This window comes from Sphaeramia orbicularis, chromosome 8 (genome assembly GCF_902148855.1).
Source record: "Sphaeramia orbicularis chromosome 8, fSphaOr1.1, whole genome shotgun sequence".
NCBI lineage: Eukaryota > Metazoa > Chordata > Actinopteri > Kurtiformes > Apogonidae > Sphaeramia > Sphaeramia orbicularis.
In genome coordinates, this window is record NC_043964.1 from 32,422,815 (window position 1) to 32,449,301 (window position 26,487).

Sequence of the window (26,487 nt, forward strand, 5' to 3'; positions counted from 1 at the left end):
GTTATTATTTAATGCTGTATGTCTTTAATATGTTACTCCACTGGACAACTCACGTCTTTAAATCTAAGAGCTGCACATCACATCGAATAACAACCCAACAAATATGTGCTGCCTATGCTTTCTAGAGTCCTCCAGGCTAATGTTCTTTCTGTCAGCCTGTGGTTCAATCAACCAATAATACAAAATTATATTTACTCAGAACACACTGTGATTTTGGTGCTACCAGGAAGGAAGGAGAAAACTGTTATGTGTCTCTGTGTCTGTGCTCTATCTATCTATATATAAAGCTTATGTGTCTTGATACTTCAGATTACAGTGCAAAAAGTACTTTTGAGGCCTCAGCTACATAAACATATTTTTAGATCCAGATTATCTCAGTGTTTTTCGTCTTTCTTAGCTACCTAGTCTTAGCTACCTAAATGAAAGTCAACCTTATCAATTATAGGTAGGATTCTACTGTTTTTTTAATGGGATGTAAATTATCTCCACATGGTCACAATAAGAGGTGCTGTCTCCAGGAAGAAGGTCGTTTAAGGTCTCAGCACCCATCAAAGACAGCACGCTAACTCCTCTTTAACTCCTCTCCTCCGTCAGCCTTAAACCCTCGATCCCGCCATCCTTTCATCTGGCAGTGGCTCATCTTGTGTGTTATTTTCTCTGCCTTTTCATCTTTTCCATCGGTTTCTCTCTTCCCCCTTTGCTTTCCCCCTGTCGAACCCGCAGCCGTTAATGTCTATGAGCTCATTCCTTCCCTTCCCCTGTAATGACGGCATTCTGGTTGACGCACACTGTCCAACACCTCTCCTCAAACACTCACTGTGAGGATCTTGACATGTCTAATTTTTGCTTTTTTTTTTTTTTTTTAGCCCTGTGGAAGTGTTTTTATAGGTGAAACTGTGTTTTTTAAAGGTTAGAAATAATCGTAAAGCTCTGCTGTGTGGGTTGCAACTTATCGTCGGCTAATATTAGAGTAGTGGAATTCGTCACATCTTCAGTGGATGCGATCTGGTGAAGTCTAAATGTTTTCAGACGTTACTTTGTGTGTGGGCCCTTTTAAACCAGTGTGCCTTCCAACTCTTTGGATGGTTTTAGATGCTTTTAGACTCTACAGTTTACTCCACTGTTCATATACGTGGGACTGTGTTTATAATCTAGAGAACAACGTATGGAGATCCAAATGTAGACGTGGCCACTAGCTGTTTTTTCAGACCGTCTCCCCTCTTCAGCCGGTTCAGAACTGACATTGCCGTTTACACAAGGGCACATGGTTAAGTGGAAAAGCCTCTGTTGAGACAGCTGGATCTCAACCCCTTGTTTTTTCAACACATATCTTCTCTCTCTGTATGCCCTTGTGTATCCACGCACACACAAACGCAACAAGAAGCACACACACTTTCACGCAGGCCGTATGCAATCTGCCACTCTGCACACAATATGCTCACTATCAATAAACAAACGCAGTTATGTTAGTGGGCTGCTGGGCAAACATGGCATGTGCGTTAGTTGGACTCTCACTCTGTCTCATAAACCAGGAATAGTACAAATACATACCAGTGTGACATCATTCGCACCTCCAGGCTGTGAACTGCTTCACAGTGCAAACAGTGAGCAGGACAACCCATAGGCTGACTGTACTCTGCTCTTTTGCACTCCATTAATAACAGTGTATAAAGGCTGCGGTGTTTTTGTATTTTTCCTTTGCAACAGAGAATTTTACACAGGGCAATTTGTTTCTCAGCTTCATGTGAAATCAATATGTCTACATCTAATGGTCCAAGACATTATGTCAACAATAGTGCACAAAGGTTACAATAATGTCTGAATTCCCTTCTTAAAGTGCAAATATGCCACGTTTGCTTTTCATAATAGCTGTCGTATCCATTACACCTATTAAGCACACTCGCCCTGATAAGCGAAGACCATGAAAAAACAGTAAAAGTGACTTCATATCACTTAGGCGTTTAGCTAAATCTAAAAAATGTGAGGAGGTGAATGTGAAAAGGAAAGCACATAGTGAAGCACAAATTGGCGGCATTTTCGCCACAAAATTTTCAGCCTCTTAATCTCATCATAAACACTGATAGCGGATAGCCTGGGCCACTAAAAGCTCTTAGATGGATGATAATTCTACCCTTTCAGTTTCCAATCCTTGGCAAGATAATCAGTTAGACAGTAAAAAACATAAATACATATACATCCTGATGATTTAAAACTAGATCGTTGACCTCATACACCTTACACAGCACCACACCCTGGCTCCTTGGCTGCCAGACACTATGTGTCTGCCTATGAGTAAAAACTGTATTTGTTTCACGTTGCGTGCAAGAGTGTAATTATCGCTGAGGCCGTGACATTCAATGACATTCAAACAAGGACTTGCAGTCTACTTTGGGCCCTCTCTGTTGCAGTTTTCCCTGATCTAAGGAAAACGTTCATCGGCTGGCCTGGAATCAGTGAAACACACCACATGTGGGACTGAGAATAAAAAAGTATTTCCAGCTTCTGATTAAGAAAAAAAGAGAGAGAAAAGCTCAAAGTCTGTTGGGGCTGTAAAGCTAGCCTCAGCAGTGAAGAGCCCAGCCCAAGCCCGTGGTACGCTCCCTGCAGCCCAATGCATGTAACCCTATCCTAAGTCTGATTCATTGCCAAACACCCTTACCACCACCAGCCCTGTACTTAGTCTACAGCCGCCCTGCTGCCACTGCACCACACATGCACAAATGGATGTAGAAAGTGCACAAACCCACATACACACACTTTTATTCCACTACGCCACGGTTTCCTGAGCCTGGGCCCATTTCTGTGGATTGCTGCCGGGCACACCCACCCACCCAGCCACCCCACCAAAGCCAAGGTTTGAGTTCTGCAACCCCACTTCTCTGTTCCTCCTGCCGCTGCCTCTCTTCTCTCTTTCGATCATCCTTCTCTCCATCCATTTGGCCTTCTGCGGTAGATTTGCCTAACTAATGATTCTGTGCTTTGAAAGGCAGAAAAATGATACTTTCCACCTCCCTCTCTTCTTTCCCATGTCCTCTGGCTTAGAGGTTATCTAAAGTCAAAGTCATAGAAAGAAAAGTAGATGATACCTCCCCTTTGGGCTATGTTAACTCATTATTGTCTTCTTTCTTCTGTATTTCAGTCTCAAAACCTCCTTTAGATCCATTATGGTCTTTCACTGTGAAATTTTGTCTATATCAACACTCCCAGAGGGGAACCAGACAGGACGGTGAGTAGGAAGACACAGCCAACCAGCTCTGAACTGCAGCTGAAACTGGGTTAGCTACAGTAGCTGCTGGATTCCCTTCCTTTCATGGAGGTTTGGGAGCTCACAGACTTACAGGGCCTCTGAACAATGAGAGGAATGTTTGAGTGGCTCCGGCCTCGCTTCAGCACTACCATTACGTCTTTCGACTGCTTTTCGAGAACTTTTTATGACCTTTATTCTCGCTCTGTGCTGCCAGTAACACCCCACAGACAAGCACGCAGACGGATGCACATGAAGACAGACAGATGACACACATGGGTCGACAGATGACATACATACAGCGTGCACACAGTTGCACACACACAGGTACACACTGCCCAATTACGCTGTAAGTTATTCAGACAAGTGGACATATAATCCCTAAATCAAACAGACAGACAGACAGGCAGGCAGACAGAAATTAAGCCTTCCCATTCAAAGGAACTATTTACGTCTGACCTTTGTAATGGAGCTGCTCCACAGTGGCAGACCTCAGTCTCAGATCAGGGCAAAATTCCAATGCCAACATTACAGTACATTTGTACAGCAGGCGCACATTACTGTCGCTCCTTGTGAACATCTGTCCTGATCAACAGGTTGCAGGATTCGCTATGAACTGAGTGTGAAGTGCCTCTCTGTAAAAGATCAGTGGTTCAAGATAGAAAAAGTCAAAGAAAAGCGTACAGACTTGCCAGGTCATTAAGTCATAAAACAGTAAAAAGGCAACAATTAACTTGTGAGAAGACACAGACACGATGCTGTACCCACCTGAAAGAAACTGGCTTTTTTTTTTTTTTTTTTTACTCCTTTGCTCTGGCTTGTTTTCACTTTCCTCAAGCTGTCCAGTGTCTCTGTTACAGTTGAACTTCACATTTCCCATCTTCTCTCTTTCGTTGTCTCTCGGTGTCTCCAACTCTTTGTCTTTCTTGTCAGTCTGCCTGTCCTTCGGCTGTGCAGACAGGAGTGTGTGTGACTGCGAATGTGTCTGGAAGCCAGACAGGGTGAGAGTAAGCGAGGAGGCGGGTCCAGCCCAGTGCAGGGGATTCCTGTATGACGATGGCAGACGGAGCCCTCCCTTTTCTCATCTCTCCTCTGCCTCTGCCTCCCAACCTTCCCCTCTCTCCCTCTCCTCCCCTGTGCACGGCCATGGTTTCTGCTAGAACACAGGAAAGGGGGCAGGGAGATCATTGGCCACACAGCTGCTAATAAACCAGCAAAGGCTGTTTGAGTCAATGGCAGACAGGAAGAGGAGCTAAATGTGCAGTTTCAGTTGGACAAAGACACTGAGATTGTTTGTTACGCTGCTGGAGATGTTCTGTAATTGCAAGTTACAAAAAGTTTTTTACACTGCCCCAACAAGTAGATACCAATCATATCATTCAATCAGTTATTAGACATGTAAAAACATAAACACCCTTTAAGTAGCAGTGGTTAAGATCTAAGAATGTTCTTTTCTGGGTGGACATTCAGACGTTTAGATTTTTTACTTCTATTGTAGCTCAAAAATCTGTTGTAAGTGGTGACGAAAAGAATAAAAAAGATGCATAGAAGGAGGAAAAGGTAGTAGTTGCTACTGATGTTTATGTTTTTTAAGCTGATGTTTCCTACTATAACCAGATGAGTCAAGTTGCAAGGAAATGACTGATAGACACTATATTTGGACTACAGAAAAACTAGCAAAAAGCACTACTATAACACACAAAGGTTAATTGTAGTATTGTAGTTCTGTGCTGGAAATTCAAGACTCATTCACTTCTGTAGTTTTTTAAATAGCAACACACAACTAATTAATCATTGTGAAACATAGAATAGTTTTACATCTATGCTCTGGAATGATGGACAGACATACTGATCACTATACTTTACATTACATGATGGTTGAGGGGAAAAGCAGTTATTTAAGATGTATAACATAGTAACAAACAAATAAATAAATAATGTTTCTAAATTTTTGCAAATGCGTAACATCAAGAATTTGGTTTGGATCTTTACATTAAATTTAAAGATAATTTTTAGCCAAAAAAAGAAGTGAGAGAAAAAAATGGCCATGAGTGAGCTTGTGTTTATTAAAGGTTCAATATAGATGATTTCACACATTTTTGTGCGTTTATGTGACATTTGTGTTGAAATCTACTTTGTTGAGGGAGTTGAGCCCCATTTAATAAAAAACAGTACAATGTAAACACTTCCACACTGTCCTCTTTTCTTTTTTTCTTTCTTCCAGCTGTATATAGCCTCTGCATTTATCTTATCATGATGTATCAAGGGATTTATAAAACATACACTTTTGACTCCCAGAAAAACACAATAAGCTAAATATAGATACTAGTACAAACAGTTCCATCAGCAACTGCTTTCCCATTTTTGAGGTGATAACTTCAGCAGTTTCCTAAATCCATGATAACAGTCTGTCCACTGATTTATCTGTAGAATAGAATAGAATCTTTATTTTGTCAGTAGCAGTTTGTCACACACATGCACCACACACTGAAATTTTATCCCATCACTAGATCATGCATCACACACACTGCATGCTAGGAGCAGTGGGCTCGCCATGTCAGGCACCCAGGGAGTAAATGGGGGGGGGGGGGGGGGGGGGGGTTAAGTGCCTTGCTCAAGGGCACATCAGTCAACAACTCTCCGCCAGTCCAGGGAATTGAACCGGCAACCCTTCGGTCATAAGCTGACTCTCCGGCCATCTAGGCCACAGGTGCTCCCATGTAGAAGACTCAGGTTGCTTTTTCCAATGAAAATCCTTATTATTCCTCCTTGGTTGTTCATTGCCTTTTCTGCTCTTCTACAGCAGCAACACTGTGAAACCAACTTCAATAGAAATATGAGGAAATCTTACATATCGGTACCTTCCTAAAATTATTGCCTAAGTCTTTTTTTTTCAAATTTTTCAGGTGACACAAAAAATGTAACCAGAAATTGGATGATTTAGGCTAAAAAGTCATTTTTGTTTTACGACTGTGATGATATTTAACATGTAGGATGCATGGCGTGTGCACTCTCCAGCCATCTAGGCCACAGCTGCCCCCATGTAGAAGACTCAGGTTGCTTTTTCCAATGAAAATCCTTATTATTCCTCCTTGGTTGTTCATTGCTTTTTCTGCTCTTCTACGGCAGCAACATTGTGAAACCAACTTCAGTAGAAATAGGAGGAAATCTTACATATCGGTACCTTCCTAAAATTATTGTCTAAGTCTTTTTTTTTCATGTTTTTCAGGTAACACAAAAAACGTAACCAGAAATTGGATGATTTAGGCTAAAAAGTCATTTTTGTTTTACGACTGTGACGATATTGAACATGTAGGATGCATGACGTGTGCACTCCCTTCTCATTTTGCCTAACAAAGATGACAAGTAGCATAGCCGCACGCAACACCAGCACGTTAATGACTGAGATGACACAGTAATCATCTATAGTGAGTCATAACTCAGTGTAAAGATATTCATGTCCTCATAACAGCGGGACAGAACTTCAGTGCTGTATTTTACTCGTATAAAAATATAAATGATCGATAGTGATGCAAACCACTCTGCAACAGTGGTTTTATGGCTCTTTATGACCACAAATGTGTTCTAACTTCATATCTAGCTGTGTTGTGTATGTATGTGTGTGAAGTGTTTGTGTCCAAGTTTGCTTTTATTTGCACCTGTCAAACTTAGGACCCCCCCAGTCCTTACAAACACCCCCCCCCTCCCCCCCTCCACAGAGGGACAGTAACATGAGCTTCTGAGAGGGGCTATTAGAAGCTTTACGACTTCCCTTTCTTTCCCTAAAGCCTTTGGGTGTGTGTTTGAGCGGCGAAGTCTCACACAGACGACCACGCCCCTGTGCGAGAACGTCACACATTCCACACACGCACATACACATACACGCGTCTCCTAGCAACACATACACTCAAGCTTAGCGAAATGTCGATGCTGGTAAAACATGTGACTGCGGCACATCATTTATCTTCAGATGGGATAATGTTTTGTTTATGGACCTTAGTTTCTATGTTGTCTTCACAGGGGATTTACAACTTTGTATCACAGAGTTGAATGAAGTGTGTTGAATATCTCAACTTTCTGACTTTGTTTGCAAAGATTTATGGGTACATGAATGAACTTGGTTATGATCCAGCAGAACTTTATGGTTTTCCTTTTTTTTTGGTTCTGTCTCTTTGTCTAAGTTTCACATGAACCATTTGTTCAAAATAATAAAAAGTGACACTCGTGGTCATGTCAGCTGAAAATTTTAAGAGAAAGACAGCTGGGTATTCATTGCGAAAATGTTTTTACTTGTTTGAAAAAACCTTTTCATTTCCATTCTGTGGTCTAAACCCCAATGCATGGCGTGTGCACTCCCTTCTTATTTTGCCTCACAAAGATAACAATTAGCATAGCCGCACGCAACAAAAGCACGTTAATGACTGAGATGACACAGATCTGAAACACAGATGACCTGAAACTACACTTATCAGAAGATGACTCGAGAAAATTTTTACTTCACACTAATACCAGCTCTTTCAGTCTGGGTGAAATATGACCCAAACATACCCAGCGTGAAACTGTAAAAAAAAGAGGCCATATCTTGCAACTTTTCTGCCAGTGCCAATTTATTGAGAACAAACTCTGGTGCGCAATGTTCCGCAATCATTCCTGCTGGCAGTGGAAATAGTGGTATTTGGAAAAGAGTGCTGGAATAAAACTCTGTGCTTCTTCTTGCCCTACGGCGATACTCTGATCTTTATGGCTCTGTGAAATATTATCGGCGTGTAAAACATAGTGAGATGTAAGCAATGCGTGTGTTTGTATTTCTTTATGTGTGTTGTTCCAGATGAAGAATCGGTTTTAAAAGGCAACATTAAAAGATAGATTTGCATATAGTTTTGTGCACAAGTCACACTTTTCAACACAGGCCTTTGAGGTTTTGTTGTACAACAGATAATGGCTCTGCTGGGACATCTGAGTAAGTTTGCGGAGTTATTGTTGAACTGGTTCATCAGTAGTTCATAGTTTATTGAAAAATATGCTTCATTATATTACCGAAGGAAAACTGGAGGACTTTGTACAATTATGGGAACCTTATCTGAGCATTATGGTATCTGGAAAATAGGGACATGACATTTAAATTATTACTGTTTTATTTTTTAATATTATGACTGCTGTATTTTAATTTTATTTGTTCATGAGAATATATGTATGTTATATATCATTTGGTGCAAGTCTACATGGTGTGAATGGGTGTTTGTGTTGTTTTGTTTCATGTTCTTTATGTATATTATTATTTACTTTGTTTACCTTTCATTATAAGACTTAAATACCATTAAAAATATAGTGAAAAAAAAAGCTTCACATTTTGGTTTGTTCTGTGTTTTTACTGCTACGGTCATACTATACATAACACACACCTATATCTTTGAGTCCGTAGCTGCTTATTTTGTGTTTATTTTAGTGCATGTACATGTTTAAATAGTATTTATTTTATCTTTTTATGTGTCGCTGGTGTGTGCGTCACCTGGTCACACGGGACATTCGCCTGAGTGACCTCTTTAGACAGTGACTCAGACAACAGTAAGTGACTCTAATCTGGGCCACAGGGTTTGTGGGAAAAAAAAATCAACTCACATTTGGTTGCCATGGTGAGTTAGATCCAATTATGCAACAAGCAATGGAAAATGGTTTTGGAGAGAGAAAGAAATGCAGGAGAATGAGAGAAAGAGCCATTACTGGTGTGAGGTATCAGCATAACACTCATTTAAGCAGATATGTTGGCTAAAACCACATTCCTATTGACAGCGGTGGCTCTGGAGAGCTGCAATTACAAACACACTCACACATAACAGATGATTCCTCTGCTCTTGAGTGTTTTATCTTAATTTTAGTCTTTTTTTTTTTTTCCCGTTAACATTAAAGTGAACCTAAAAGCTAGAAGGCAGCTTCTGTAATTATTACCACTACTTCATCCCTGTCCTCATTCTCAGCTCCACCCTTCATTAACTGATATGGGCTCTTCTCCTTATTCCCACCCTCTTCTCTTCTCCTCTCCCATTGACCCTGATGCAATCCTGAAGGTCAGAGGGTTTTTCTAGACCTCATCCATGCTGGACCACGTCACTACAAAACAGACCGACATAATAAAGTCCATAAAAAGATCATAATGTCAGAGCAGTCAGTAAGGAGCCTCCGAATGGATGCTCTTGATTTTAACTTGTCTGTCCTTATTTTTCTCTTTCCTTCTCTTTCTCTCTCTCTCTTCTACCTCTCTGGTATTTATGTGTTGGCAGTTGCCGTGGAGACAGGACACACAAACACTGTGGCGGTAGACAGGAAGTGCTGTGGAACCACAATGGCGTCACTGCGGCTCTGCGCTCGCTCTCCGCTCTCTCTCTCTCTGTGTCTCTGCCCAGGCCAGTGTGCATGCTATTATCCTTAGCAAGCTATATGGAGACCACACTGCTGTCTTTTTCTCTCTCTTCTCTCTCATTTCTCTCATTATTATTAGCATTGCTTTTTCAGCTGTGTGTATGTGTCTCTCTCTCTCTCTCCTTTTTTTTTTTTTTTTTTTTTTTTTTTTAACTTTACACCACACTAGCTGCTTTAGTATGTGGAAAATCACTGTCTGATTTGCGGTGTCTGGGAGCCCTGGTGTTAGTTGATGTGCTGAAAAGTTGTTTGGAATTGACTCTTTTAATGTTCGACCTGTCTACAGGGCGTTTACTATTGAAAAGCTGCTGTGGCGTGTGTGTGTTGGAGTTTGGATGTTTGTAAGAAGCCAGAGTTGAACTTGATGGATGAGAAAGAAAAAAACCCCACATTTGTTCTTTGTAAAACCTATGTATACATATCCTGTGCACACACACTCTGTATATGATCCAATGAGTCAACAGGTGAATGTGTAAGAGTCAGATATAGTATAGTCAGTACCACAGACAGAACAAAGGAATGTGTGTGGTCCTATTGCAGAGTCTTACATCAGATTGGCATTAGAGTACAGTGCACATCCCTCCTGTTCTCCCTCTGTCATTTTTACACATCCCTCTCTAAATATACTCCTCTGGAAAAACCCCTTGAGAAGATACCGCCCTCTCCCACTCCACATGCTAAAAATATCCAGTCAAGACCACCTTTACTACCCCCTCCTTGCCTGTTTTTTTTCTGTCCTTACTCTACTCATCCACTTCATTTGTTGGGCTCATTATTTAATACAATCCATATGTTTCCAACTTTTTTTGGATGAGTGACTCAACTTATAAAATACTAATACCTGAGTATTTTAACTGTATGCAAATTTATACTTATAGACCACTATATCCCAGAGCCCTTTGAGGCAAAAATTGGATTTTTTACTCCATTTTGTAACAGTTTACTTTACTGAAGTGCTGATTTTGTAAAGTTCATAATAAACTAAACAGTCTCCTATTTTTTCAACTGGATCAGGTCTTTCACACTAGAAGAGCCAGGATGGTCAAAATTACCTTTATTGAACAGAAAAATACACTTCTGCTAATTTGTATTTCCATTTCCCCTAATAAACAAAACACACGATATAGAAAATATAATAATTTTCACCTAGAATGTCAATAGGTGGTCAAATTGACCACACAGATTTTCATGCTGTTTGTTCCTATGGTTGATCATGTGTCTTGGTTGCTTTGCAACAATTGCTGTCTCTCTTAAACTAATGGACAGTACAGAAGTTGGAACAAGATCTAAGCCAGTACCAGAAGCAAACACTGCAACAGACTTCCTGATTAATTACTTTATGATACTTTTATGAATATATGAAATCATTACAGTTTTCAATGTATGTATATGAATAATTAAGTGTATCATTTAAGTTGTTAAAATGTAACCTTGAGTTCTCAATGGTTTACTTATTGTGAGAGATTATAGAATTTTGGCAATTTCTGGCAATTGTATTGTTAAAATTAATCTTGGATTAGATGGAAATTATGTTGTCACAAAGCAGAAAACAGGGCTGTTCATGAAAAGTTGACTTCTTACAGACGTGATGTGACCTTATATAATATGATGCATTATTGTAGATTACTCTGTACTCACAATATATAAAGGGACGTCAACTGTACTCAACCTAAACTTTTTACAAATGTAAAGTGTATTATAGATACTACCACAATAGTATTGTGAATACAAAAACATCAGACAGTGGCCATTTTACAGCATAATGACTGTTTTTAGCTACATTTTTCTTGTAATAGTAGCCCACTGCTCTATGTTTGTTCTAGGATTGACTAAATGAAGAGGTTGAATTTCCCTGCTGGGACAATAAAACTTAACTAACTTAAAAAACTGAACTAAGTAATGTTTATCTCTTTATCAGGTAAGTGACTATTTTTGGTAATTTCCTCAAACATTAAATATGGAGCCAATCCTGTGCCTCAGTGTTGGTTTTTACAATGTTATACAGTGATTTAGAGAGACTTTATAGACATTTTGAAGTTGTAAATAGTGAATATGAGTGATTTTTGTCAGTTTATGACCTTATAACAGTTGTTTTATTGCATGTTTACATTTTAGCAAGTGCTGCTCAGATGTTTTATGGCAAGAGGCGATAGATGACGATGTCCAATAACACACTAAGGTTGAAATTTTAGATTACGGAGTATTTCAATGAGTGCCCTACAAAGGATTATTAGTGCTTTTTATTTGAGTAAAGGATCTGAATATGTCTTCCACCACTGCCCCCTTCTGTCTTGGTTGCTTCCTCTACACTTTCCTTTTCTGATGATGGACAATCTTTCCAAACCCCTGAAGCTGCTTGACATTTCTGCTAACACTAAGAGCCAGTGATCCCCTCATCCATCCATCCATTCCTCCCTCCTTCCATCCAGGCCCGCCAATAAGACGTTCAGCCAACCAGTATGGTAACCTACCAGCTGACCACCCAGCCAGCGAGCCAGCCAGATGAGGAGAAGCTCCAGCGATCAGGCTACGTCTGGTGGTGAAACACAGTGAACAGAAGAGTTCTCAGGACACACAAACACAGAGGTGGATTTTCTCGAAGTGAGCTCATAGTACGACAGCCAGAGAGAGCAAATCAAGAAGGGAAAAACAGAGAGAGAAGCACAGATTAAAAACAGATATGCCAAAGTTCATTTTATCATCCCTGTCCGTCAGACATGATGTCGGTGGTTGATCCTATTAAACTGATTATCTTAACCCAAAAAACAGCCACATACAACCAAAACCATGAACTGATCTAAACTGTTTAATACCTGTTGATCCACTAATCCTATTAATACATGGAAACAATTGGTGTAAAATACAGTTTGTCATCTTTTCATGGTCATCAGATATGACCCATTTGGACGTTCAGAGGCTCCATAGTTAACGCGGAAACACCGTCATCTTCTACAACATTGATTCACCAATAAAACCCATGGAGTTGGATCAATGACAGTGGATGGACACACTGGGTTTATGTCCAGTTAAGGATATATTTTGCTGAAAAACTCACTTTTCCTTCAGTTTTCTCTGTGTTTGATATAATAACCCTCAACTTTAATCTGAGCTTTTGTGAACATCTAAATGATCAGTCAATTAAATATAGGAAAATACATAATGTTCACTGAAAAAATGCTAAATACAGTGAATTACGTCATAATTAATTTTAATAAATCACTTACGAAAAGTTAACAAAAAAAAGGGAAAAAATATTTTGGAACTGCCACAAAAGTAAAACTGGGTCTTTATGGGTTAATACTTTGAACAGTCACCGATATGGCTAAAAAAAGTCTAAATAATTAGCTTGTAGTAGACCTTGACATGGCTATTACTGTCAGTTTTATGGAAATAAATGGATGAGGTTGGAGAAGAGTAAGAAACCAGAACCTAAAACACTGATCACATCAGCTGACAGTGTAATAATAAATGCCATCAAGTCACTTCAGCTACCTAAACCTGGAGAAATTGAAAACCTTCCATCTCCTCTCAGTCTGGAAAAAAAGATTAAGTATAAGTGAAGAGGACCTGACACTGACAATGTTTCATACTGTAATAGAAAAGTGGAGACACACTCCAATGCTTCTGCATAGAGACATGGAGTACATCAGCAGAATCATGCCCAGGTTGAAACCACAGTGTGTCCTTCACAGTGACTACTTATACTTAGTTACAAATGCATTTTGGATTTGGATAATCAACAAACATGTAACAGGTGTGTTACATAAAAATTCATCCCCCGTACAGAGGGAGATATGAACTATAGAAGCTATAGTCATGAGTGTACCAGGCTGTGAACATGTTTATTTCTGCTGTAAACTTTACTGTTTTAATGCAGGGGTCTAAGGGCACTGACTCCCTTTTGGTTTCAGCTGTTACGGGACATTGAACTTTCTGTTCTGCTTGGTAGATATGAAATATACCTTCATATGGTGTATTTTGGGCTGACAACATATGATTGCGATCCTGCAGTTTATTTTTAGTCCTGTTCAAACATAAACATACTGAAACCATTACGTAGCTGTGGCGTATTTGCCTGTTTGCATTGATGATGTTCATGTATTTCTAACCAACACAATTCAAGTTATAAGGCCTAATTGTAATTCAAACTATGGTAGGCTATATTTTATGCAGTGTTGTACAGTTTTACATTTATATACTGCAGTAGCATGCTTTGAATGTCAATACAATTGTAATAAATGTAATAAATGTCAGTTGTGAAGGATGATTATATGCATAAGAACTAAAGAAAATACCATTTTGCAATAAAATCCATCTGCTTATAGTGATCAGTGTCACCCAAACATGTTCACGGAAAGTAGTAGTGGTAGAAATATTGTTAATGGCACTGTGGCTGTTCAAAGAGGAAGTGATCCATCAGGATTTTTATTGACAACGCTGAGCACTACTGTAAAAAATGTTTTTCTTTCTTTTTCTGTTTTGAGGAACTGATGAAAATGTAGAGTACTGTACATGCAAGACTGTACATTTTTGTCTTTGTGGTCATTAACGAGAGAGGAAGCCTATCTGTGGCCACATGGCGTTTCTGTTCCTCCATTCAACCACTGACATCATCTGGAGTGACACACAGCCTGGTGACTTCCTCCAGCCCATTAATCACTTGTGTGTTAACAGGCACACACACTCTCTCCAATTCCTGTACTCTTTACAGCTTGGCACCACATTCTGCCCTCCCTTGTTAGCTTAGTGTCTACGACATCAGCCTTAAGCACTCTTTTCCAGCTGCCTGCGCCTCCACTGGTGACCTTTGACCCTACACTTACTCATAAAGTCTCCAACCACCCATTTGCCTCTGACACCTGTGCTCTGCTGCTCACCTGCTGCACGAGGGAGCAAAAATGAGGGGATGAGACCAGCATTTAAAAGTGATTAAAGAAAAAGAAAAATTAAACTCAGGTCTTTCTGCACCCTGTTTTGTTTTGCTCTGACTTTATTTAAACTGAAACATGCAGTGTGTACTTTGACTTTTCAGCGTTTGTGTTGTGAAACTGACAAACACGGGACAAAACCGTTGGAGGCCAGGTGATATTTCAAGTGTTGCGTTATCTCTGCTGAGATTAACATGAAAAGAAGGATCATCAGCACTGGGCTGTGATTGGCTGTTTGAGCTGAATGGCAGCTATTGGACAGGTGAAGACAGAGGGAAGTAGGGGAGAGTTTGACACAAGGAAATAGACAAAAGGATTAAACACTTTATGACACTGGTATAACAAGTATTGTATTGTATTTATCAGGGAAGTGTACTTGAAATATGAAATTATTGTGCAGCCAACTGTCTGTGTTTTATTATTATATATATTTCTGTATCTGTATTAATGTGTTTGTGGATTTTACCGCTGCACATGTTTAATCCTTTATAGGGCACTCATTGAAATACTCTAAAATTCAAAATTTCAACCTTAGTGTGTTACTTGACATCGTCATCTACCTCCTCTTGTCATTAAACATCTGAGCAGCACTTGTTAAAAACAAATGCAATAAAACAACTGTTATAAGGTCATAAACTGACAAAAATCACTCATATTCACTATTTACAACTTCAAAATGTCTATAAAATCTCTCTGAATTACTGTATAGTCTTATAAAATCCAACACTGAGGCATAGGATTGGCCCCATATTTAATGTTACCAAGGAAATTACCAAAAATAGTCACTTGCCTGATAAAGGGTTAAGGCTGAGTCCATTTTTACAACAATATACTGAGAAAAATATTGGTTAATATCACACCTCCATATTGTAGGAGTTCAAAATGCAAAGTTGTTGTCAATAATTATCACTGTAAATGTCAAATCAATATTTCTCTAAAATTTAGAGGCTGAATTTTATTCCAGATTGTTAGTTGAAGAATCCAGATGCATTCCTGTGGTTTAAAACAATTAATTATGGTCAGAAAATGACAGATACTGTATTTCAAAAGAGGTAGAGCATTTAGATAAACTGTAATGAAAGCGTGGCCGGAGCCTATCCTGTCTACCATCGGGCAAAGTAAATCTACATAAAACAAACTGTAAAGCATTTTCTAGGAACAGATAACTATGTAAACAAAATTACCCTGAGGACATTTTTTTATTGTAATGATAGCATTATTATCATTACTAAATTCAATACAACATGTAATTACATGATGACATTCTTCACTATCGTTTTGTAGCCCAGCCCTCTTTTACCAATGAAACATGTGAAGTCAGTGTGTCCTAATACTCTGTCCATATACTTTACTTTATATACTATTGTGCAGTTTACTATGGGGCAATGCATCTTATATTTGTAGCATCTCATGTCTCTAAAATGTAAACTTTTATCATCAAACTGTTTTTAGCTTTTTGTCCATTTTCCAACCAACCTCTTATGTGTACTCGAGTTAAGAAGAAGGAGACTTTTATCAAACTACACTATAAAGGAACTTAATCCTTCAGTTTATGACAAACATGGAGACAAAGCTTGCAACGAACACAAAGAGAATGAAAAAAATGGAAAATGAGACATAACTAAAGCTGTAAGCAAATGTGATGGAATAAAGAGCACAATATTTGCATATGGGCTGCACAGTGGGGCAGAGGTTAGCACTGGCGTCTCACAGCAAGAAGGTCCTGGGTTCCAGTGTGTGCCTTTCTATGTGGAATTTACATGTTGTTTCTTTATCTGCGTGGGTTCTCTCCAGGCACTCTGGGTTCTCACACCATCCAAAAGACATGCACTTTATAGGTTAATGGTCGCCTGTAGGTGTGAATGTGAGAGTGAATGGCTGTTTGTTTCTATATGTCAACCCTGCAATGAACCGGTGACATGTCCAGGGTGTATCCCGCGTTTGCCTGTCGGTAGCTGGGATAGGCTGTAGTGTTCCCACAATCCTTTGGGGGACTAAGCAGTTCATAAAATGGATGAGATGTAGTGGAGTTGAATCATAAAATTATATTAAATGCAAGTACATGTAAATTTTGGTATAAATGCTTAATCAGGGTTCCTACAGGTTTCTACAAGTTAAATTTAAGACTACTTAGAACAGAATTTAATGCCATTTCACAGCCATACTGACAAAATTTGTGACACATAGAATTTAGGAAAAATGTATTTTCCTAAATTTTAAAATATATTTATTTACTCCAAAGCCGTGAATCTTTTCTCACCGGGGCCTCCAAAGTTAACGATAATTGGTTCCTAATTTCAGCATAAATTGTCAGGTTGAAACGGGTCAAACTGAGTAGACTAATTTTACTTTCTTTGCTGTTTTCCCAGACATGCACAATACAGCCAACAAGTTTATGGCAACGTATATTAAGACCTACCATATCAAATTTAACCCATAAAGACCCAAACATCCACCACTGACCAAAACCATCTATTGATCTAAAATGTTTAATACCTGTTGATCCACTAATCCTATTAATACATGGAAACAATTGGTGTAAAATACAGTTATTCATCCTTTCATGGTCATCAGATATGACCCATTTGGACATTCAGAGGCTCCATAGTTACCGTGGATCATCTAACATCTAAACATCTACATGATCAGTACATTAAACATTAGAAAACACCGGATTTTCACTGGAAAAATGCAAAATGCATAGGATTATTTTATAATAAATGGTGTTAAATCACTTAGGGAATGTTAAATACAGAGAAAAAAAATATATTTGCAAACTGCCACAAAAGTAGCACTGGGTTTTTATGGGTTAATACCTTTTAAAGACTTTTTTTAAGGTATTAAATGCAGATTTGTAAATGCAAGACTTTCAACACTTTTTAAGACCCCTTGGGAACCCTGTTCATGTTTGGGCTTGAGTAACAGTAGTTCCAACTTAGTTGTGTAGTAATCATGCTGTGATGCACACTGTGTATTGGATGCTGGTACTGTGTTAGCAACAACAGCAACTGCATCATGAAATGTAACAAAGCTCTGGTAGTATATTGTGCCTATAAACCTCAGTGAATTAAACATACTGGAGAAGGGAAAGACTCATAAAGCCACTGGAAGTTAGTAGTCAGGTTTGTCAAGTCAGAAGTGGAGTACATCAACTTTTATGATACCATAAAAAACACACTGATCCATCTTTGCAGGGAGTAAAAAGGGTCTGCATGGTGGTCTTTTTTCTGTTGCTCTCAAGACACATGGGGATCACTTAAACACGCAAACAACTACTTTGTCAACAGCATCCAAAACACACATTTACTGTGGGATAAGGTACAGTCTGTAACTGTATTTAAATCATAGCCTACACGCACATAAACCTGTGGAATCCTCAGTGTAAACAAACACAGTCATCTCCAGCACCTGAAGGCCTACTCTAGTGAAACAACAGGCCGTGGGAAATATTAGTAAGAGGAGGTAGTGGTGACAAACACAAGAATCACTTAACATTTTTACTCCATTGTCACATGACTTTGAAAGACTCAGTCTGGTTGTTCTATTGTGCAAAACCAGATGGCCTTCCTCAGCGTGTAGGTGTTGGATGAAAAAAAAAGGGTGGTTTAACAAGTTAAGCCAAGGTGTGCACAAATGGGGTGTGTCTGTGTTTGTTTCCGCTACCCCCACCCAGACGAAGGGTGCTCTTGGGAGAGGGTATGTGCCCGCACTTGTGCCCGCTGGCTCATGAGCTTTTCCTCCATTTTGCTCTTCTCCATTGCACATCTCCAACTGTAGCCGTTTGATCTCTCCAACGTGTTAGTTTCCCCTTTAGATTTTTCTGGGCACGTACAAATTATCCAAGTCATTCACCTCTCTTTTCTTTTTTCTTTTTTCTGCCCTCTCACTCTGCCTTTCTGCATGTTGGTGTAGCTGTCCTTATTTGGCTTCCCTTCGATTGAGTGGGAGTGTGAGTATGAATGTGACTGTGTGTGTGTTTCCTCCTGACTGTGAGTCACTGCTTGTCTGACTCACGAGCGCTAACAAAAACACACAGTTACCATGGGGACGGACTCACCCCCCCACACCACACACACACACACACACACACACACACACACACACACATACACATACACACACACACGCACACACTCACACACATACACACCACCCCTCCCTTCCACTCCTAGTCTTTTTCTCTGGCTCTCCCTGTCAGTTTCTGGTTTCCCTGTTCTTGCGGGCACCGCTGCATCCCAGGCAGCCCTGGCACTGTGAAATGGGTGGCACTCGGACTGGGCCGGGATGGTAGCTGCAAAAGGATACTGAACAGGAGGAGGCAAAAACAGAGTAATAAAAACATTCATAGGTGAAAACTAGTGAAAAATTGTTAACACAGAAAGAAACCTTAAATGAAAGTCTGGGGGAACAGAAATATAAGGTGCAAGACAGGCAATCATGTATCATCAATAGTAAGTAGAAATGCCTGCATTGGCTGGGACGAAACAGAAAGTGCCCACCTGTGGCTCTATTCTCTGCTTCTGTTCTCCTGCTTCTCTGAAATTGCTGCCGGCTTTGAACTGAGCCTGTCGTTTGATGTGCTGGCGTCACTATTTGGCCTTACCATAACCTCCAGGAAGTTTGATAACGTGCCCATGTGTTGTGTTACATTTCTACAAAGATCAGGTATGGCAATGGATGTATCCTCAAACTTATACTACCAAGGTTTGGCCTACTTCCTGGATCTTAAATGCTGATGGTGTGCCACCTAGTGGAATGACCGTTTGTTCATGGTTAAAGCTCACTAACTGATTTGTGGCTGTCTATTACTGAATGTATGTCATGTTTGATCACATGCCAACTCTGAGGTGTATATGGTGTGATAGAGCTACTGCATTTGAGGTTAGAAGTTCACAAAAACTTTGGTTAAATACATTTAGAATCAAACAGAGGTGGGAGTAAGTCACACATGTCCAAGTGTCAAGCAAGCTTTTTCTAAGTTTCTGAAGTGAAAATCAAGCTGGTCAAGCTGAGTCCCAACTAAAAGCCAAGCAGGACGCCTCAAGTCACTGACTAAACCAAGTGGTGAGTGAAAAGCTGAGTCATCAATTACAAATCTAAACTGACAACATGGTGAGTAGAGTTTTAATAGTCTACTGGATGCTATGACTAGAGGCTACTTTATGATGACTGTCAGACATTTTATTAGAAATCACCCTATTATGTTTCAGAAATCAAACAGGCCCTTTCAATATCTTTTTGAGCAGGAAGACTTGTCGAGTCAAGGCTTTGATTAATCCAGTAAGACTTAAGTCCTCTTTGGAACATGTGATTTCAATATTCACAGCCAGGCCAAAAAGAAAGTACATTTATGTGAGCAATTCTAGTGTTATTACTTACAATAAAATTGTGTGGAATTACTGTTTCAACTACAACAACTTGTGATGTGTAATGCAACGAGTAGCCTCTCATTTCTTAACCCATAAAGACCCAATGCTACTTATATGGCAGTTCCTAAATGAATTTTTCTCTATATTAAACCTTTCTTATTATTTATTGTAATACTGCTGTCTGTATTTTGTGTGGTTTTTTTTTTTTTAGGTGAAAATCAGGTGTGTCTCTATATTTTATTCATAGATCTTGTAGATGTCCATAAAAGCTCAGATTAAAGTTGAGGGTTATTATATAAAAAAACAGAGAAAACTGAAGAAAAGTGACTGTTTCAGTAAAACATATCATTAACTGGTCATAAACCCAGTGCCTCCATCCACTGTCACTGATCCAACTCCATGGGTGTCACTGATGAATCAGTGCTGTAGAAGATGATGGTGTTTCCACATTCACTACGGAGCCTCTGAACGTCCAAATGCGTCATATCTGATGACCATGAAAAGATGACAAGCTACATTTTACACCAATTATTTACATGTACTGATATGATTATTGGATCAACAGGTAATAAACAGTTTACATCAGTAGGTGAATATAGTTTCCAGTGGCTGTTTGGGTCTGTATGGGTTTAACAACCATCAGTTTAATAGGGAGCATAAAGATCGGTATGTTTCAGTAGAAAAAGGTCATGTTGTCTGACAAACCCAGAATGACCCTGTTCCAGAGTGATGGTTGTATCAGGGTAAGAAGAAAGATGGATGAAGTGATTACCCATGATGCCTTGTGCCTACAGTATGAGAGACAGATGAGTATTTGATGGCGTGAAATTTCAGAATAGCAGCGATAGCGGTGTATCATTGTCCTAACCCTTCAGTTAGCGTTACAAGGACTGATGTAGCATCCTTATTGAGAAAATGTACCTCATCAAGGATGGTAAATTGAGTTCATTCAGAAAGAATCAAACCAGAGTTGTTAAAAATGTTCTGTTGCTCCTGCTGTGAGACAGTGTTAACACACTTTCTATGATGTTCTGGTTTGGCAATCTCTGTGCGAAAAATAGAAATTTGATGGGGGAAAGTTAAGAATGTACGTAAGAATACTGGACTGAACTTAGATATTCTTGGCCACTTGCATCATGCCACAGCCAAACAGAACGCTAAGGTCATCTTGTCTGATTTCCAACATCCTTTACATCATGAGTTTGTTTTGCTTTCATTAGGGTGAGGCTCTGCTTACACAAGAGGTGAAACAAATACATATATGAGGTGTTTTCTTCCCTCAGCTGTTGGCGCCTTAAACCAATGTGATTTGGTCTGGAAATAATGTGGATGTGGCTCCACCTCTTTGCCTCACAGTTTATAATTTATAGATGTTCTTATTCTACTTGTTGCTGCTTCTTCCAACTATTGGGTGACGAATGATTTAACAGTGATATTAGTGTGTGTGTGTGTGCTTCATATTTGTGTACAGCACATATAGATTTTATTTTATTTTTTAAATTATTATTACTTTAGTCTTTATTGACTGTTGTCTTTCAGGCCAATTTTCCCTTGGAGACATTAATGTTTTTCCTCTACTCTTCTATGATTTCATGGTTGCTAGTATTATCTGATCTCTTGTGGTTGTGGGTGATGAGTGGGCTAAACTGTAACTTCTGTATTAAACACTAATAGCAAGACAGTATATGATTAACTTCCCCTTGAGTCTTGGTGACACATACTACTCAGACACTGTCACACTCACATCTGTGTTACTATAAAAAGGGCAGGTAGGAACTAAAATTGCTTTAACAAAGGGATTGTAAATAAGTACTTAAGGAACACATAAGTATAAAATAATGGAGTATTATAACTGGTAACAAAGATATATTAATACGGGAAATTTAATGATTATACTATACAATAGCCTAAATAATAATTAAAAAAACAAAAAACTGCAAGGTGATGTGATTCTTGTGTAAGGCTACCCCAAGTCTTACATATTTGATTTAAAGTGGTTATATGTAGTATGGATATTCCAAACTGTCAACAACAGGGGGAAGTCATAAAACAGAACACACTTAGAGCTACCAAAACCACAGCTGAATGTAACTCACTGAATAAAGTGTGAAGCGTGTTTGTTATCGTCATATTCTCAGTCACAATAACATGTTCACATGCTGCATCAGCTGATAGTTTACATTCTAGCTCTGTTCACTTGTTTTCTGCACAGTTTGTTGTTGTCAATAGCTGCACTAACGATCTGTTTGGAATCATCCAAACAAAATCAGAACTGCCACAGATTAGTCTGAACTGTACATCAACAAGCGGTGAACTTAAAGATATTAGCATCATATAATAACATTAAACCTTCATGAGTCTCATAACAAAACTCACCTGTGTTGAAAAAAAAACACTGTGGTTTCAGGATCAAACTGGATTCTTTTCATCTTGAGCTGTGTCCAGTGCTGAAAACAACAATAGTCCTTTCAGTTTTGTCACTTATTTTTTACTCTAACAGTTGTTTCTTGTCAGTTCTCATCCTAAACTAGACCTGGTTAGTTTTCCTCACCATTGCAGAATGGTGGAATGACTCACTACTCCCTCTAGTGCTCACATATGTTCACAGTGATACATGGACCTGTGGCTTTTCATATCTCAGCAATAAAGTACACTGAATTCTTTGACATAATGACAGTGCTGTCACAGTACTTATATGTCATGTATGAATATTTCAAAGTATTGCTCCTTTAAACTATATGTCTGTAAAATGCTTACCCTTTTGACCTGCATGCACTGTATGTATATATGCATGTAGGTATGTCTGTATGTCTGTCTGTATGTATATATATATATGCATGTAGGTATGCCTGTATGTCTGTCTATATGTATATATGCATGTAGATACGTCTGTATGTCTGTCTGTATATATATATATATGCATGTAGGTATGTCTGTCTGTATGTATATATGCATGTAGATATGTCTGTATGTATACAGGGTGGGGAAGCAAAATTTACAATATTTTGAGGCAGGGATTGAAAGACAGTGTATGACCAGTTAGTTTATTGAAAGTTATGAGAATTTATTTGCCACAAGAAAATTGACATAATAGAAAATGTTTTTATTCTGTGTCCTCCTTCTTTCTCAATAACTGCCTTCACACGCTTCCTGAAACTTGCGAAAGTGTTCCTCAAATATTCTGGTGACAACTTCTCCCATTCTTCTTTAATAGTATCTTCCAGACTTTCTCGTAATAGTTTTGCTCATAGTCATTCTCTTCTTTCCATTATAAACAGTCTTTATGGACACTCCAACTATTTTTGAAATCTCCTTTGGTGTGACGAGTGCATTCAGCAAATCACACTCTTTGACGTTTGCTTTCCTGATTACTCATATGGGCAAAAGTTTGTGAAAAGGTATGGATAATAGTGTTAGGTATGATTATGACATCAATATATGTTTGGTTTCAAAACAATTGACGTAGTGCCTGCTGAGAAAAAACAACTAAATGTTCATTGTAAATTTTGCTTCCCCACCCTGTACATATGCATGTAGATCTGTGTCTGTCTGTTTGTCTGTGTGTGTGTGTGTGTATATATGTATGTATATATGCATGTAGATATGTCTGTCTGTATGTTTGCATGTATGTATGTGTATGTCTGTGTGTACGTATGTATATATGCCTTTAGGTATGTCTGTCTGTATGTATGTGTATGTCTGTCTGTCTGTATATATGTACGTATGTATGTATGTATGTATGTGTGTGTATATCTGTTTGTCTGTCAATATGTATGTATGTATGTAGCCAATGTGTATGTGATCATTTGTGTACATTTGTGTACAGTTCACACAGATTACAGGAAGGTGCAGATGTACCACAAACAGCTGCGTTCAGAGCTTCAAGGTAGACATTAAAGATGCAGGCAGACATGAGTCTACTTCATTCCCACCACACACACATACTCATGTACACTTCTGACCTCAGTTTAACCTCTGTACGGCCTGAGAGCTCATAGCAGCTGGCTGGTGGAGAATTCTGAGAACAGGCCGAAACTGTACTCCGGGGTAATCCTCAGCGAAGAAAACAGAGAAAGAGAGAGCAGGGCTTGAAAGGGACTAACGGGAGCAAATTATAGATACTGTTGTACCACAGAGGCCAATAAAAAGGAGGAATGTGAGAAAAGGAGATAGTCTGAGGACCACAAAGAGGCTCCAAACAAAGAGCTGCGCTAGAAAACTGTACACAGAACAGATGATGACAATTATTCAAAAATGTCATTGTCACACTTTATTGAAAAATGCAACCTGCCGTATATACTGTATATACATCAGCCATGTAACATAAGAGTTTTTGCTGTTGGGTCGATGGTCAGAACATGCAGAATGAGCCCTACGTACTGCACAAACATGGTTAGTAGACCCTAGACTAATGCTCAAAGACAGCACTGTTAGGTTAGACTGAGTGGAGTAAAAGTAAAAGGGTACAAAGAATACATTTTCCTCAAACAAGAATAACCTGCAGTCCCATTTTATCAACCTTGGTGGGCTGTTTAGGCAAGTGGTGCTGCTTGGATTGCAGCGTGTTTTAGTTTTTCCTCCACACACACTCACACTGTTCCAAATGTGTGTGAGCATGTGTACAACAGCTGTCCCTGTGTGTGGAATAATCCACAGTAAGCTCCATGGCTCCCACTGTCTCTTTCACTAGATCCTCCAGAGCATCTCTGACCTCACACCTCACTGTGTGCTTCTCCTACAACCCCCCCCAACCCACAATTTACCCACGATCCCCACGTCATGCCATGTAACCACATTCATCATACACATCTGTACATTTCATGACAATGTTTAGCCTTGAATATTCTCATCTTTCTTGGCTTTACATTATAATATGTTGCAGCAGGTTGGGAATTAACAGCATTTTTAAAACTGAATTTAATACAATGCAGTGTCTTTTATTTTGTTTCTTCCACCAACCAAAACAAACCGATAAAAACAAGACACAACTTGACTAGAGAAGCATGTGTATCTTCCAAAATCTAAAAGAGTGGGGCTCAAATGATAGTAATACTTCATTATTAATAGCTGCAATGGCAAACATGAAATATTCCTTCTATACTTGGTTATAAAATCATAAATTTATGCCTTCACATTTATCAAGCTGCTCTCAAATGACAGTCAAAATTGTAAAAATAACATTAAAAAAATACATAAATTCTTGAACATTACACTGACGTACTTCAATTTACCAGTCTTTTCTACCTCATCTTAATAGATTTATGTTAGTTATATGGTGACGTGATGACTGATCTGGGTGTGTGTGTGGTTAGTTTGCCATCTCTTGTACTCCTTCTTCAATAACACACTCCTTCTGAATCCCATCCGCCCTGAGAAACTTACATTTTCCTTTCCTCTTGATTCCAGTTTCCATTATTTACCTATCAATATGTTTAATGTTAGTGGTGCTTCCCTTTGTTATGCACTTGGGAAAAATTGTTAGTGATGATACATGTTGTGAGATTAAGTGCTAAAATGATTGAGATTTTTTCAGTGAAGCTGATGATCAGTTATTCAACTCTATGTTGAAGTACAAATATATATAGGGTACATTATATACAACCAGGGATAAAAATGCTGGTCAATATTTGCCACTCCTGTTTCTTTTTTCTTTTTTTTCTCAGTGGTTATCATGAAACATCTGCATGGGCCGGAGATGCAGGGTCTTAACTCTTTCACAGTGATCTTCTGCCAACTTCAGGCTATTTCTGACTCAACATCCACAATCTTTAATGTCACAGTGTCCATAAAACTCTTTAGCGATGGGTTAATGTTTATTTATAGTTGTTTATGCTTTTTAAATATAAAAATAACTGTCTCCTCCATTTTATGTAGACTCTAAAATTAGAGTTTCTTACCCAAAAATAGAGCAATGGGATCAAGGCAATTTGTGAAATTGGTTTACGTCCCTCTTATACAAGCTTTAAGAAGATGCTCCTCCTTAATTTTACCAGCGTAATTACAATTATCTGTGCTGTACAGAATGAGCAAGGGCTTTTAAAGTAGCTGTTGCTTTGTCTCTGAAATGGCTTCAAACTTTAAATCCATTGCACATCAATATCCTTTGGTCATATTTAATTACAGGAACAGATTATCTTCTGTTGAATGGGGTCGACTTGGAGAAAAAAAAAACAGTCCTGTGGAGTAAAAAGGACATGGCCCCATACCACAGCCTTATCCACGCAGAGGGGTATCTCTGTCCTTTGCTGTTCGATGTGACCTCAGAGGGCACTGATTCAGAAATTGCTGAAAAGCTCATATTTCTTCATCCAGTCCATCTGCGGTGCCCTCCTTTTTTCTTTGGAGTGGACCTTCATCTTTTCTTCTGCCGCCGTGGCGCTCAGACACAGGCCCATCTCAGCGAACGGGTCCATAAGCCGGCTGCTCTCATCATCCGCCAGCTAGAGGGGAGGTAAACCCACACACGGTGACACAGACGGACAGAGTGAGGGAACCCACTTTCATGTAGAAGAACAAAGACTGAACGTAG

The 26,487-nt window shown here is 39.1% G+C and overlaps 1 protein-coding gene and 1 long non-coding RNA gene across 2 annotated transcripts in view; both read right to left on the reverse strand.

Annotated features, from left to right (window-relative positions):
- Nucleotides 1-840: 840 nt before the first annotated feature.
- LOC115425000 (uncharacterized) lies at nt 841-4,217 on the reverse strand. Its single transcript, XR_003936148.1, has 2 exons — nt 4,013-4,217; nt 841-3,879 (listed from the first exon to the last, which is right to left on the reverse strand). It is a non-coding gene; the product is annotated as an uncharacterized LOC115425000 (long non-coding RNA).
- Nucleotides 4,218-24,215: 19,998 nt separating this feature from the next.
- LOC115424928 (Na(+)/H(+) exchange regulatory cofactor NHE-RF2) overlaps nt 24,216-26,487 on the reverse strand; it is a 66,044-nt gene continuing 63,772 nt past the window's right edge. Inside the window, exon 6 of the mRNA XM_030142327.1 lies at nt 24,216-26,398. Coding sequence (XP_029998187.1) covers nt 26,234-26,398 — 165 coding nt within the window. The 3' untranslated portion in view covers nt 24,216-26,233. The remainder of the gene's footprint in view (nt 26,399-26,487) is intronic.